Below are 13,174 nucleotides of genomic sequence, written 5' to 3'. Positions count from 1 at the left end.
GGAGCAGGGACAAAATTTTATTTCAGTATATCGCGATTTTCACATTGATCAGGCGGCCGAGTGGTTAAGGCGATGGATTACTAATCCATTGGGGTTTCCCCGCGTGAGTTCGAATCTCATCCTGATCGAAGGTTTTGCAGAGACCACTGAGAACCACTGAAGCAGTGGGATGCCTGGTGTGCACCATTACAGGGCGATTGCACCATCGAACCCGGAGCAGCGACAAAATTTTGACCAAAGTCAATAGTTCTAAAATTCCACGCAGATCAGGTGGCCGAGTGGTTAAGGCGATGGTGGACCGCTAATCCATTGGGGTTTCCCCGCGTGAGTTCGAATCTCATCCTGATCGAAGGTTTTGCAAAGACCATTGAGAACCACTGAAGCAGTGGGATGCCTGGTGTGCACCATTACAGGGCGATTGCACCATCGATCCCGGAGCAGCGACAAAATTTTGACCAAAGTCAATAGTTCTAAAATTCCACGCAGATCAGGTGGCCGAGTGGTTAAGGCGATGGACTGCTAATCCATTGGGGTTTCCCTGCGTGAGTTCGAATCTCATCCTGATCGAAGGTTTTGCAAAGACCACTGAGAAACACTGAAAGCAGTGGGATGCCTGGTGTGCACCATTACAGGGGCGATTGCACCATCGAACCCGGAGCAGCGACAAAATTTTGACCAAAGTCAATAGTTCTAAAATTCCACGCAGATCAGGTGGCCGAGTGGTTAAGGCGATGGACTGCTAATCCATGTGGGGTTTCCCCGCGTGAGTTCGAATCTCATCCCTGATCGAAGGTTTTGCAAAGACCATTGAGAACCACTGAAGCAGTGGGATGCCTGGTGTGCACCATTACAGGGCGATTGCACCATCGAACCCGGAGCAGCGACAAAATTTTGACCAAAGTCAATAGTTCTAAAATTCCACGCAGATCAGGTGGCCGAGTGGTTAAGGCGATGGACTGCTAATCCATTGGGGTTTCCCCGCGTGAGTTCGAATCTCATCCTCATCGAAGGTTTTGCAGACCACTGAGAACCACTGAAGCAGTGGAATACCAGGTGTGCACCATTACAGGGCGATTGCACCATCGAACCCGGAGCAGCGACAAAATTTTACAAAGTCAGTATATCGCGATTTTCCCCCTTGATCAGGTGGCCGAGTGGTTAAGGCGATGGACTGCTAATCCATTGGGGTTTCCCCGCGTGAGTTCGAATCTCATCCTGATCGAAGGTTTTGCAAAGACCATTGACGAACCACTGAAGCAGTGGGATGCCTGGTGTTGCACCATTACAGGGCGATTGCACCATCGAACCCGGAGCAGCGACAAAATTTTGACCAAAGTCAATAGTTCTAAAATTCCACGCAGATCAGGTGGCCGAGTGGTTAAGGCGATGGACTGCTAATCCATTGGGGTTTCCCCGCGTGAGTTCGAATCTCATCCTGATCGAAGGTTTTGCAAAGACCATTGAGAACCACTGAAGCAGTGGGATGCCTGGTGTGCACCATTACAGGGCGATTGCACCATCGAACCCGGAGCAGCGACAAAATTTTGACCAAAGTCAATAGTTCTAAAATTCCACGCAGATCAGGTGGCCGAGTGGTTAAGGCGATGGACTGCTAATCCATTGGGGTTTCCCCGCGTGAGTTCGAATCTCATCCTGATCGAAGGTTTTGCAAGACCACTGAGAACCACTGGAAGCAGTGGAATGCCTGGTGTGCACCATTACAGGGCGATTGCACCATCGAACCCGGAGCAGCGACAAAATTTTGACCAAAGTCAATAGTTCTAAAATTCCACGCAGATCAGGTGGCCGAGTGGTTAAGGCGATGGACTGCTAATCCATTGGGGTTTCCCGCGTGAGTTCGAATCTCATCCTGATCGAAGGTTTTGCAAAGACCATTGAGAACCACTGAAGCAGTGGGATGCCTGGTGTGCACCATTACAGGGCGATTGCACCATCGAACCCGGAGCAGCGACAAAATTTTGACCAAAGTCAATAGTTCTAAAATTCCACGCAGATCAGGTGGCCGAGTGGTTAAGGCGATGGACTGCTAATCCATTGGGGTTTCCCCGCGTGAGTTCGAATCTCATCCTGATCGGATCTTTTGCAAAGACCACTGACAACCACTGAAGCAGTGGAATGCCCGGTGTGCACCATTACAGGGTGATTGCACCATCGAACCCGGACCAGGGACAAAATTTTAACTCAAAGTCAATAGTTCTAAAATTCCACGCAGATCAGGTGGCCGAGTGGTTAAGGCGATGGACTGCTAATCCATTGGGGTTTCCCCGCGTGAGTTCGAATCTCATCCTGATCGAAGGTTTTGCAAAGACCATTGAGAACCACTGAAGCAGTGGGATGCCTGGTGTGCACCATTACAGGGCGATTGCACCATCGAACCCGGAGCAGCGACAAAATTTTGACCAAAGTCAATAGTTCTAAAATTCCACGCAGATCAGGTGGCCGAGTGGTTAAGGCGATGGACTGCTAATCCATTGGGGTTTCCCCGCGTGAGTTCGAATCTCATCCTCATCCAGACCACTGAGAACCACTGAAGCAGTGGAATACCAGGTGTGCACCATTACAGGGCGATTGCACCATCGAACCCGGAGCAGGGACAAAATTTTATTTCAGTATATCGCGATTTTCACATTGATCAGGTGGCCGAGTGGTTAAGGCGATGGACTGCTAATCCATTGGGGTTTCCCCGCGTGAGTTCGAATCTCATCCTGATCGAAGGTTTTGCAAAGACCATTGAGAACCACTGAAGCAGTGGGATGCCTGGTGTGCACCATTACAGGGCGATTGCACCATCGAACCCGGAGCAGCGACAAAATTTTGACCAAAGTCAATAGTTCTAAAATTCCACGCAGATCAGGTGGCCGAGTGGTTAAGGCGATGGACTGCTAATCCATTGGGGTTTCCCCGCGTGAGTTCGAATCTAATCCTGATCGAAGGTTTTGCAGAGACCACTGAGAACCACTGAAGCAGTGGGATGCCTGGTGTGCACCATTACAGGGCGATTGCACCATCGAACCCGGAGCAGCGACAAAATTTTGACCAAAGTCAATAGTTCTAAAATTCCACGCAGATCAGGTGGCCGAGTGGTTAAGGCGATGGACTGCTAATCCATTGGGGTTTCCCCGCGTGAGTTCGAATCTCATCCTGATCGAAGGTTTCGCAAAGACCATTGAGAACCACTGAAGCAGTGGGATGCCTGGTGTGCACCATTACAGGGCGATTGCACCATCGAACCCGGAGCAGCGACAAAATTTTGACCAAAGTCAATAGTTCTAAAATTCCACGCAGATCAGGTGGCCGAGTGGTTAAGGCGATGGACTGCTAATCCATTGGGGTTTCCCCGCGTGAGTTCGAATCTCATCCTCATCCAGACCACTGAGAACCACTGAAGCAGTGGGATGCCTGGTGTGCACCATTACAGGGCGATTGCACCATCGAACCCGGAGCAGCGACAAAATTTTGACCAAAGTCAATAGTTCTAAAATTCCACGCAGATCAGGTGGCCGAGTGGTTAAGGCGATGGACTGCTAATCCATTGGGGTTTCCCCGCGTGAGTTCGAATCTCATCCTGATCGAAGGTTTTGCAAAGACCACTGAGAACCACTGAAGCAGTGGGATGCCTGGTGTGCACCATTACAGGGCGATTGCACCATCGAACCCGGAGCAGCGACAAAATTTTGACCAAAGTCAATAGTTCTAAAATTCCACGCAGATCAGGTGGCCGAGTGGTTAAGGCGATGGACTGCTAATCCATTGGGGTTTCCCCGCGTGAGTTCGAATCTCATCCTGATCGAAGGTTTTGCAAAGACCATTGAGAACCACTGAAGCAGTGGGATGCCTGGTGTGCACCATTACAGGGCGATTGCACCATCGAACCCGGAGCAGCGACAAAATTTTGACCAAAGTCAATAGTTCTAAAATTCCACGCAGATCAGGTGGCCGAGTGGTTAAGGCGATGGACTGCTAATCCATTGGGGTTTCCCCGCGTGAGTTCGAATCTCATCCTCATCCAGACCACTGAGAACCACTGAAGCAGTGGAATACCAGGTGTGCACCATTACAGGGCGATTGCACCATCGAACCCGGAGCAGGGACAAAATTTTATTTCAGTATATCGCGATTTTCACATTGATCAGGTGGCCGAGTGGTTAAGGCGATGGACTGCTAATCCATTGGGGTTTCCCCGTGAGTTCGAATCTCATCCTGATCGAAGGTTTTGCAAAGACCATTGAGAACCACTGAAGCAGTGGGATGCCTGGTGTGCACCATTACAGGGCGATTGCACCATCGAACCCGGAGCAGCGACAAAATTTTGACCAAAGTCAATAGTTCTAAAATTCCACGCAGATCAGGTGGCCGAGTGGTTAAGGCGATGGACTGCTAATCCATTGGGGTTTCCCCGCGTGAGTTCGAATCTAATCCTGATCGAAGGTTTTGCAGAGACCACTGAGAACCACTGAAGCAGTGCTCCTGGTGTGCACCATTACAGGGCGATTGCACCATCGAACCCGGAGCAGCGACAAAATTTTAAACCAAAGTCAATATATATTCCGACACAGATCAGGTGGCCGAGTGGTTAAGGCGATGGACTGCTAATCCATTGGGGTTTCCCGCGTGAGTTCGAATCTAATCTGACCGAAGGTTTTGCAGAGACCACTGAGAACCACTGAGGCAGTGGGATGCCTGGTGTGCACCATTACAGGGAAGTATTGCACCATCGAACCCGGAGCAGAACATTTTAAGCAGTGGAATTCAATAGTTCTGAAATTCCACGAGAGCAGGGTGGCGCAGTGGAAGGCGTGGACTGGGCCCATAACCCATTGGGGTTTCTCGGTGAGATCGAAACCACTCTCTGATGAATCGTTTTTCTGCAAAGACCATTGAGAACCACTTGAAGCAGTGGGATGCCTTGCGTAAACATTAGGGCGATTGCACCATCGAACTGAGCAACAAAATTTACAAAGTAATAGTTCCAAAATTCAGCAATAGGTGGCAGTGGCTAAGGATGGACCTAATCATTGGCCTAGTTGAATTATTATAACATAAACCACTAACAGTGGTCCTGGTTCACATTAAGGGCATTGGATAACCCGAAAAAAAATTTTAAAATAATATTCTAAAATTCACAGATCATTGTATCTCTGTATCCTCCTTCGGAAATATACTAAAATTTTAAGCAGTGGAATACCAGCAAAGCGAGGGGCGGTGCGCAGTGGAAGCGTGCTGGGCCCATAACCCAGAGGTCGGTGGATCGAAACCACTCGCTGCTAATCGTTTTTCTGCTCCTCCATGTCGTTGGATAACCTCCTTAATTAATCATTGGCATGTCTGCGTCCTCCTTCGGAAATATTAAAAATTTTAAGCAGTGGAATACCAGCAAAGCGAGAGCAGCGTGGCGCAGTGGAAGCGTGCTGGGCCCATAACCCAGAGGTCGGTGGATCGAAACCACTCGCTGCTAATCGTTTTTTCTGCTCCACCATGTCGTTGGACTACCTCCTTTAATTCATCTTGGCATGTCTGCGTCCTCCTTCGGAAATATTAAAATTTTAAGCAGTGGAATACCAGCAAAGCGAGAGCAGCGTGGCGCAGTGGAAGCGTGCTGGGCCCATAACCCAGAGGTCGGTGGATCGAAACCACTCGCTGCTAATCGTTTTTCTGCACTCCACCTGTCGTTGGACTACTTCCCTTAATTCATCATTTGTTCTGTGTATCCTCCTTCGGAAATATTAAAATTTTAAGCAGTGGAATACCAGCAAAGCGAGAGCAGCGTGGCGCAGTGGAAGCGTGCTGGGCCCATAACCCAGAGGTCGGTGGATCGAAACCACTCGCTGCTAATCGTTTTTCTGCTCCTCCATGTCGTTGGATTAGCTTCCTTAGTTCATCATTGCTATGTCTGCATCCTCCTTCGGAAATATTAAAATTTTAAGCAGTGGAATACCAGCAAAGCGAGAGCAGCGTGGCGCAGTGGAAGCGTGCTGGGCCCATAACCCAGAGGTCGGTGGATCGAAACCACTCGCTGCTAATCGTTTTTTCCTGTCCCATCTCATGTCGTTGGTTGATCTTCCTTAGTTAACCTCCTTAGTTAATCATTGTATCTCTGCGTCCTCCTTCGGAAATATTAACATTTTAAGCAGTGGAATACCAGCAAAGCGAGAGCAGCGTGGCGCAGTGGAAGCGTGCTGGGCCCATAACCCAGAGGTCGGTGGATCGAAACCACTCGCTGCTAATCGTTTTTTGTTCCACTGTCCTCCATGTCGTTGGACAACCCCTTAATTCATCATTCGTATTCTGCAGTCCTCCTTCGGAAATATTAAAATTTTAAGCAGTGGAATACCAGCAAAGCGAGAGCAGCGTGGCGCAGTGGAAGCGTGCTGGGCCCATAACCCAGAGGTCGGTGGATCGAAACCACTCGCTGCTAATCGTTTTTCTGTCCTCCATGTCGTTGGATAACCCCCTTAGTTCATCTCGGCATGTCTGTGTCCTCCTTCGGAAGTATTAAAATTTTAAGCAGTGGAATACCAGCAAAGCGAGAGCAGCGTGGCGCAGTGGAAGCGTGCTGGGCCCATAACCCAGAGGTCGGTGGATCGAAACCACTCGCTGCTAATCGTTTTTCTGTCCTCCATGTCGTTGGACTGCCCCCTTAAATTAATCATTGGTATGTCTGCGTATCCTCCTTCGGAAATATTAAAATTTTAAGCAGTGGAATACCAGCAAAGCGAGAGCAGCGTGGCGCAGTGGAAGCGTGCTGGGCCCATAACCCAGAGGTCGGTGGATCGAAACCACTCGCTGCTAATCGTTTTTCTGTCCTCCATGTCGTTGGAACTGCTTCCTTAATTAATCATTGTCATCTCTGCATCCTCCTTCGGAAATATTAAAATTTTAAGCAGTGGAATACCAGCAAAGCGAGAGCAGCGTGGCGCAGTGGAAGCGTGCTGGGCCCATAACCCAGAGGTCGGTGGATCGAAACCACTCGCTGCTAATCGTTTTTCTGCTCCACCATGTCGTTGGACTGCCTCCTTAGTTAATTCACTTTGTATGTCTGCATCCTCCTTCGGAAATATTAAAATTTTAAGCAGTGGAATACCAGCAAAGCGAGAGCAGCGTGGCGCAGTGGAAGCGTGCTGGGCCCATAACCCAGAGGTCGGTGGATCGAAACCACTCGCTGCTAATCGTTTTTCTGTCCTCCATGTCGTTGGACTAACCTCCTTAGTTAATCTTGGTATGTCTGCGTCCTCCTTCGGAAATATTAAAATTTTAAGCAGTGGAATACCAGCAAAGCGAGAGCAGCGTGGCGCAGTGGAAGCGTGCTGGGCCCATAACCCAGAGGTCGGTGGATCGAAACCACTCGCTGCTAATCGTTTTTCTGCTCCTCCATGTCGTTGGATAACTTCCCTTAATTCATCTTGGCATGTCTGCGTCCTCCTTCGGAAATATTAAAATTTTAAGCAGTGGAATACCAGCAAAGCGAGAGCAGCGTGGCGCAGTGGAAGCGTGCTGGGCCCATAACCCAGAGGTCGGTGGATCGAAACCACTCGCTGCTAATCGTTTTTCTGTCCATCCATGTCGTTGGATAACCTCCTTAGTTAATCATTGGCATGTCTGCATCCTCCTTCGGAAATATTAAAATTTTAAGCAGTGGAATACCAGCAAAGCGAGAGCAGCGTGGCGCAGTGGAAGCGTGCTGGGCCCATAACCCAGAGGTCGGTGGATCGAAACCACTCGCTGCTAATCGTTTTTCTGTCCTCCATGTCGTTGGATAACCCCCTTAATTCATCTTGGTATGTCTGCATCCTCCTTCGGAAATATTAAAATTTTAAGTAGTGGAATACCAGCAAAGCGAGAGCAGCGTGGCGCAGTGGAAGCGTGCTGGGCCCATAACCCAGAGGTCGGTGGATCGAAACCACTCGCTGCTAATCGTTTTTCTGCTCCTCCATGTCGTTGGATAACCTCCCTTTAATTCATCATTGGCATGTCTGCGTCCTCCTTCGGAAATATTAAAATTTTAAGCAGTGGAATACCAGCAAAGCGAGAGCAGCGTGGCGCAGTGGAAGCGTGCTGGGCCCATAACCCAGAGGTCGGTGGATCGAAACCACTCGCTGCTAATCGTTTTTCTGTCCTCCATGTCGTTGGACTAACCCCCTTAATTAATCTTGGCATGTCTGCGTCCTCCTTCGGAAATATTAAAATTTTAAGCAGTGGAATACCAGCAAAGCGAGAGCAGCGTGGCGCAGTGGAAGCGTGCTGGGCCCATAACCCAGAGGTCGGTGGATCGAAACCACTCGCTGCTAATCGTTTTTCTGCTCCTCCATGTCGTTGGACTGACTTCCTTAATTAATCTTTGTATGTCTGCATCCTCCTTCGGAAATATTAAAATTTTAAGCAGTGGAATACCAGCAAAGCGAGAGCAGCGTGGCGCAGTGGAAGCGTGCTGGGCCCATAACCCAGAGGTCGGTGGATCGAAACCACTCGCTGCTAATCGTTTTTCTGCTCCTCCATGTCGTTGGATAACCTCCTTTAATTAATCTTGGCATGTCTGCGTCCTCCTTCGGAAATATTAAAATTTTAAGCAGTGGAATACCAGCAAAGCGAGAGCAGCGTGGCGCAGTGGAAGCGTGCTGGGCCCATAACCCAGAGGTCGGTGGATCGAAACCACTCGCTGCTAATCATTTTGCTTCTCCACCATGTCGTTGGACTGCTTCCTTAGTTAATCATTGTATCTCTGCATCCTCCTTCGGAAGTATTAAAATTTTAAGCAGTGGAATACCAGCAAAGCGAGAGCAGCGTGGCGCAGTGGAAGCGTGCTGGGCCCATAACCCAGAGGTCGGTGGATCGAAACCACTCGCTGCTAATCGTTTTTCTGTCCTACCATGTCGTTGGATAACATCCTCTTAAAATTTAAATTAAATACCAAAAGGCGCAGTGCCCAGCGGAAACACAATCTTCCTCGTGTACCCACTCTTAACATCTTAATATTCCTCGGTAGAAATATTAAAATTTTAAGCAGTGGAATACCAGCAAAGCGAGAGCAGCGTGGCGCAGTGGAAGCGTGCTGGGCCCATAACCCAGAGGTCGGTGGATCGAAACCACTCGCTGCTAATCGTTTTTCTGCTCCACCATGTCGTTGGACTGCTTCCTTAGTTAATCATTGTATCTCTGCATCCTCCTTCGGAAATATTAAAATTTTAAGCAGTGGAATACCAGCAAAACGAGAGCAGCGTGGCAGTGGGCCATGGGCCCATAACCCAGAGGGTCGGTGGATCGAAACCACTCGCTGCTAATCGTTTTTCTGCTTCCACCTGTCGTTGGACAACTAGTTAATTCATCTTCCGCACCCCTCCTCCTTCGGAAATATTAAAATTTTAAGCAGTGGAATACCAGCAAAAGAGCAGCGGGCGCAGTGGAAGCGTGCTGGGCCCATAACCCAGAGGTCGGTGGATCGAAACCACTCGCTGCTAATCGTTTTTCTGTCTCCACCCTGCATGTCGTTGGACTGCTTCCCCAGTTAATTCATTGTGGATCTCTGTATCCTCCTTCGGAAATATTAAAATTTTAAGCAGTGGAATACCAGCAAAGCGAGAGCAGCGTGGCGCAGTGGAAGCGTGCTGGGCCCATAACCCAGAGGTCGGTGGATCGAAACCACTCGCTGCTAATCGTTTTTCTGTTCCTCCATGTCGTTGGACTACTTCCTTAATTTAATCATTGTATCTTTGTCTGCGTCCTCCTTCGGAAATATTAAAATTTTAAGCAGTGGAATACCAGCAAAGCGAGAGCAGCGTGGCGCAGTGGAAGCGTGCTGGGCCCATAACCCAGAGGTCGGTGGATCGAAACCACTCGCTGCTAATCGTTTTTCTGCTCCTCCATGTCGTTGGATAACCCCGCTTCATTCACTTTGTTAATCATTGTATCTCTGCATCCTCCTTCGGAAATATTAAAATTTTAAGCAGTGGAATACCAGCAAAGCGAGAGCAGCGTGGCGCAGTGGAAGCGTGCTGGGCCCATAACCCAGAGGTCGGTGGATCGAAACCACTCGCTGCTAATCGTTTTTCTGTCCTCCATGTCGTTGGACTGCTTCCTTAGTTAATCATTGTATCTCTGCATCCTCCTTCGGAAATATTAAAATTTTAAGCAGTGGAATACCAGCAAAGCGAGAGCAGCGTGGCGCAGTGGAAGCGTGCTGGGCCCATAACCCAGAGGTCGGTGGATCGAAACCACTCGCTGCTAATCGTTTTTCTGTTCCTCCATGTCGTTGGACTGCTTCCTTTAGTTTAATCATTGGTATGTCTGCGTACCCTCCTTCGGAAATATTAAAATTTTAAGCAGTGGAATACCAGCAAAGCGAGAGCAGCGTGGCGCAGTGGAAGCGTGCTGGGCCCATAACCCAGAGGTCGGTGGATCGAAACCACTCGCTGCTAATCGTTTTTCTGCTCCACCATGTCGTTGGACTGCTTCCTTAGTTAATCATTGTATCTCTGCGTCCTCCTTCGGAAATATTAAAATTTTAAGCAGTGGAATACCAGCAAAGCGAGAGCAGCGTGGCGCAGTGGAAGCGTGCTGGGCCCATAACCCAGAGGTCGGTGGATCGAAACCACTCGCTGCTAATCGTTTTTCTGCTCCACCATGTCGTTGGACTAACCCTCCTTAATTCATCTTGGCATGTCTGCGTCCTCCTTCGGAAATATTAAAATTTTAAGCAGTGGAATACCAGCAAAGCGAGAGCAGCGTGGCGCAGTGGAAGCGTGCTGGGCCCATAACCCAGAGGTCGGTGGATCGAAACCACTCGCTGCTAATCGTTTTTCTGTCCTCCATCGTGTCGTTGGACTGCTTCCTTAGTTAATCATTGTATCTCTGCATCCTCCTTCGGAAATATTAAAATTTTAAGCAGTGGAATACCAGCAAAGCGAGAGCAGCGTGGCGCAGTGGAAGCGTGCTGGGCCCATAACCCAGAGGTCGGTGGATCGAAACCACTCGCTGCTAATCGTTTTTCTGCTCCACCTTGTCGTTGGATAACCCCCTTAATTCATCTTGGCATGTCTGCATCCTCCTTCGGAAATATTAAAATTTTAAGCAGTGGAATACCAGCAAAGCGAGAGCAGCGTGGCGCAGTGGAAGCGTGCTGGGCCCATAACCCAGAGGTCGGTGGATCGAAACCACTCGCTGCTAATCGTTTTTCTGTCCTCCATGTCGTTGGACTGCTTCCTTAGTTAATCATTGTATCTCTGCGTCCTCCTTCGGAAATATTAACATTTTAAGCAGTGGAATACCAGCAAAGCGAGAGCAGCGTGGCGCAGTGGAAGCGTGCTGGGCCCATAACCCAGAGGTCGGTGATCGAAACCACTCGCTGCTAATCGTTTTTCTGCCCACCATGTCGTTGGACAACCCCACCTAATCATCGTTTCTTGCCTCCTCCTTCGGAAATATTAAAATTTTAAGCAGTGGAATACCAGCAAAGCGAGAGCAGCGTGGCGCAGTGGAAGCGTGCTGGGCCCATAACCCAGAGGTCGGTGGATCGAAACCACTCGCTGCTAATCGTTTTTCTGCTCCACCATGTCGTTGGATAACTAAATAGCGTCCCCTCGAAATATGTTTTAAAATTTTAAAGAGATCAGACAAAAGAAGCAGCGGGCGCAGTGGACGTGCTGGGCCCATAACCCAGAGGTCGGTGGATCGAAACCACTCGCTGCTAATCGTTTTTCTGCTCCACCATGTCGTTGGACTGCTCCTTAGTTAATTCATTGTTCTCTGCCCTCCTTAAAAAATTTACACTCCTCCTTCTCACTGCTTTTTTAATCTCTCTCCTTCGGAAATATTAAAATTTTAAGCAGTGAAGAATACCAGCAAAGCGAGAGCAGCGTGGCGCAGTGGAAGCGTGCTGGGCCCATAACCCAGAGGTCGGTGGATCGAAACCACTCGCTGCTAATCGTTTTTCTGCCCCACCATGTCGTTGGACTACCCCCTTAAATTAATCATTGCATTATCTCTGCGTCCTCCTTCGGAAATATTAAAATTTTAAGCAGTGGAATACCAGCAAAGCGAGAGCAGCGTGGCGCGGTGCAGGGCCCATAACCCAGAGCGTCGGTGGATCGAAACCACTCGACTCTCATCATTTTTCTGCTCCACCATGTCGTTGGACAACCCCCTTAATTAATCATGGCATGTCTGCATCCTCCTTCGGAAATATTAAAATTTTAAGCAGTGGAATACCAGCAAAGCGAGAGCAGCGTGGCGCAGTGGAAGCGTGCTGGGCCCATAACCCAGAGGTCGGTGGATCGAAACCACTCGCTGCTAATCATTTTTCTGTCCTCCATGTCGTTGGACTGCTTCCTTAGTTAATCATTGTATCTCTGTATCCTCCTTCGGAAATACTAAAATTTTAAGCAGTGGAATACCAGCAAAGCGAGAGCAGCGTGGCGCAGTGGAAGCGTGCTGGGCCCATAACCCAGAGGTCGGTGGATCGAAACCACTCGCTGCTAATCGTTTTTCTGCTCCACCATGTCGTTGGACTAACCCTTCCTTAGTTATTCATTGTAATCGTCTGCTTCCTCCTTCGGAAATATTAAAATTTTAAGCAGTGGAATACCAGCAAAGCGAGAGCAGCGTGGCGCAGTGGAAGCGTGCTGGGCCCATAACCCAGAGGTCGGTGGATCGAAACCACTCGCTGCTAATCGTTTTTCTGCTCCTCCATGTCGTTGGATAACTCCCATTTAATCATCATCTCCGATCCCTCCTTCGGAAATATTAAAATTTTAGCAGTGAATACAAAAGCGAAGCACCAGGGAGCGGGGGCCCATAACCCAGAGGTCGGTGGATCGAAACCACTCGCTGCTAATCATTTTTCTCCATGTCGTTGGATCTCTGCTTCCTCCACCTCTCTCCTGTAATATAAAATTTTAAGCAGTGGAATACCAGCAAAGCGAGAGCAGCGTGGCGCAGCGGAAGCGTGCTGGGCCCCACCCAGAGGTGGTGGATCGAAACCACTCGCTGCCAATCATTTTTCTGCTCCACCATGTCGTTGGACTCTCCATTAATCATTGCACCATGCTGCATCCTCCTTCGGAAATATTAAAATTTTAAGCAGTGGAATACCAGCAAAGCGAGAGCAGCGTGGCGCAGTGGAAGCGTGCTGGGCCCATAACCCAGAGGTCGGTGGATCGAAACC

At 49.2% G+C, this 13,174-nt stretch overlaps 1 protein-coding gene across 1 annotated transcript; it reads left to right on the top strand.

Annotated features, from left to right (window-relative positions):
* Positions 1 to 6,488: 6,488 nt before the first annotated feature.
* RB195_000591 (uncharacterized protein) lies at positions 6,489 to 11,219 on the top strand (the record flags this gene model as incomplete). Its single annotated transcript, XM_064197017.1, has 19 exons — positions 6,489 to 6,597; positions 6,716 to 6,782; positions 6,903 to 7,396; positions 7,465 to 7,531; positions 7,837 to 7,955; positions 8,026 to 8,092; positions 8,212 to 8,330; positions 8,399 to 8,465; positions 8,586 to 8,704; positions 8,772 to 8,838; positions 9,020 to 9,267; positions 9,573 to 9,639; positions 9,764 to 9,882; positions 9,960 to 10,026; positions 10,145 to 10,293; positions 10,336 to 10,402; positions 10,522 to 10,640; positions 10,710 to 10,776; positions 10,898 to 11,219. The coding sequence occupies 19 exons, from the start codon at positions 6,489 to 6,491 to the stop codon at positions 11,217 to 11,219; spliced, it is 2,520 nt and encodes an 839-aa protein (XP_064052898.1).
* Positions 11,220 to 13,174: the final 1,955 nt, after the last annotated feature.

This window comes from Necator americanus, chromosome IV, assembly GCF_031761385.1.
Source record: "Necator americanus strain Aroian chromosome IV, whole genome shotgun sequence".
Classification (NCBI taxonomy): Eukaryota; Metazoa; Nematoda; class Chromadorea; order Rhabditida; family Ancylostomatidae; genus Necator; species Necator americanus.
The sequence above is the reverse complement of the archived record's forward strand: the minus strand, read 5'-3'. Positions and strand labels throughout refer to the sequence as shown.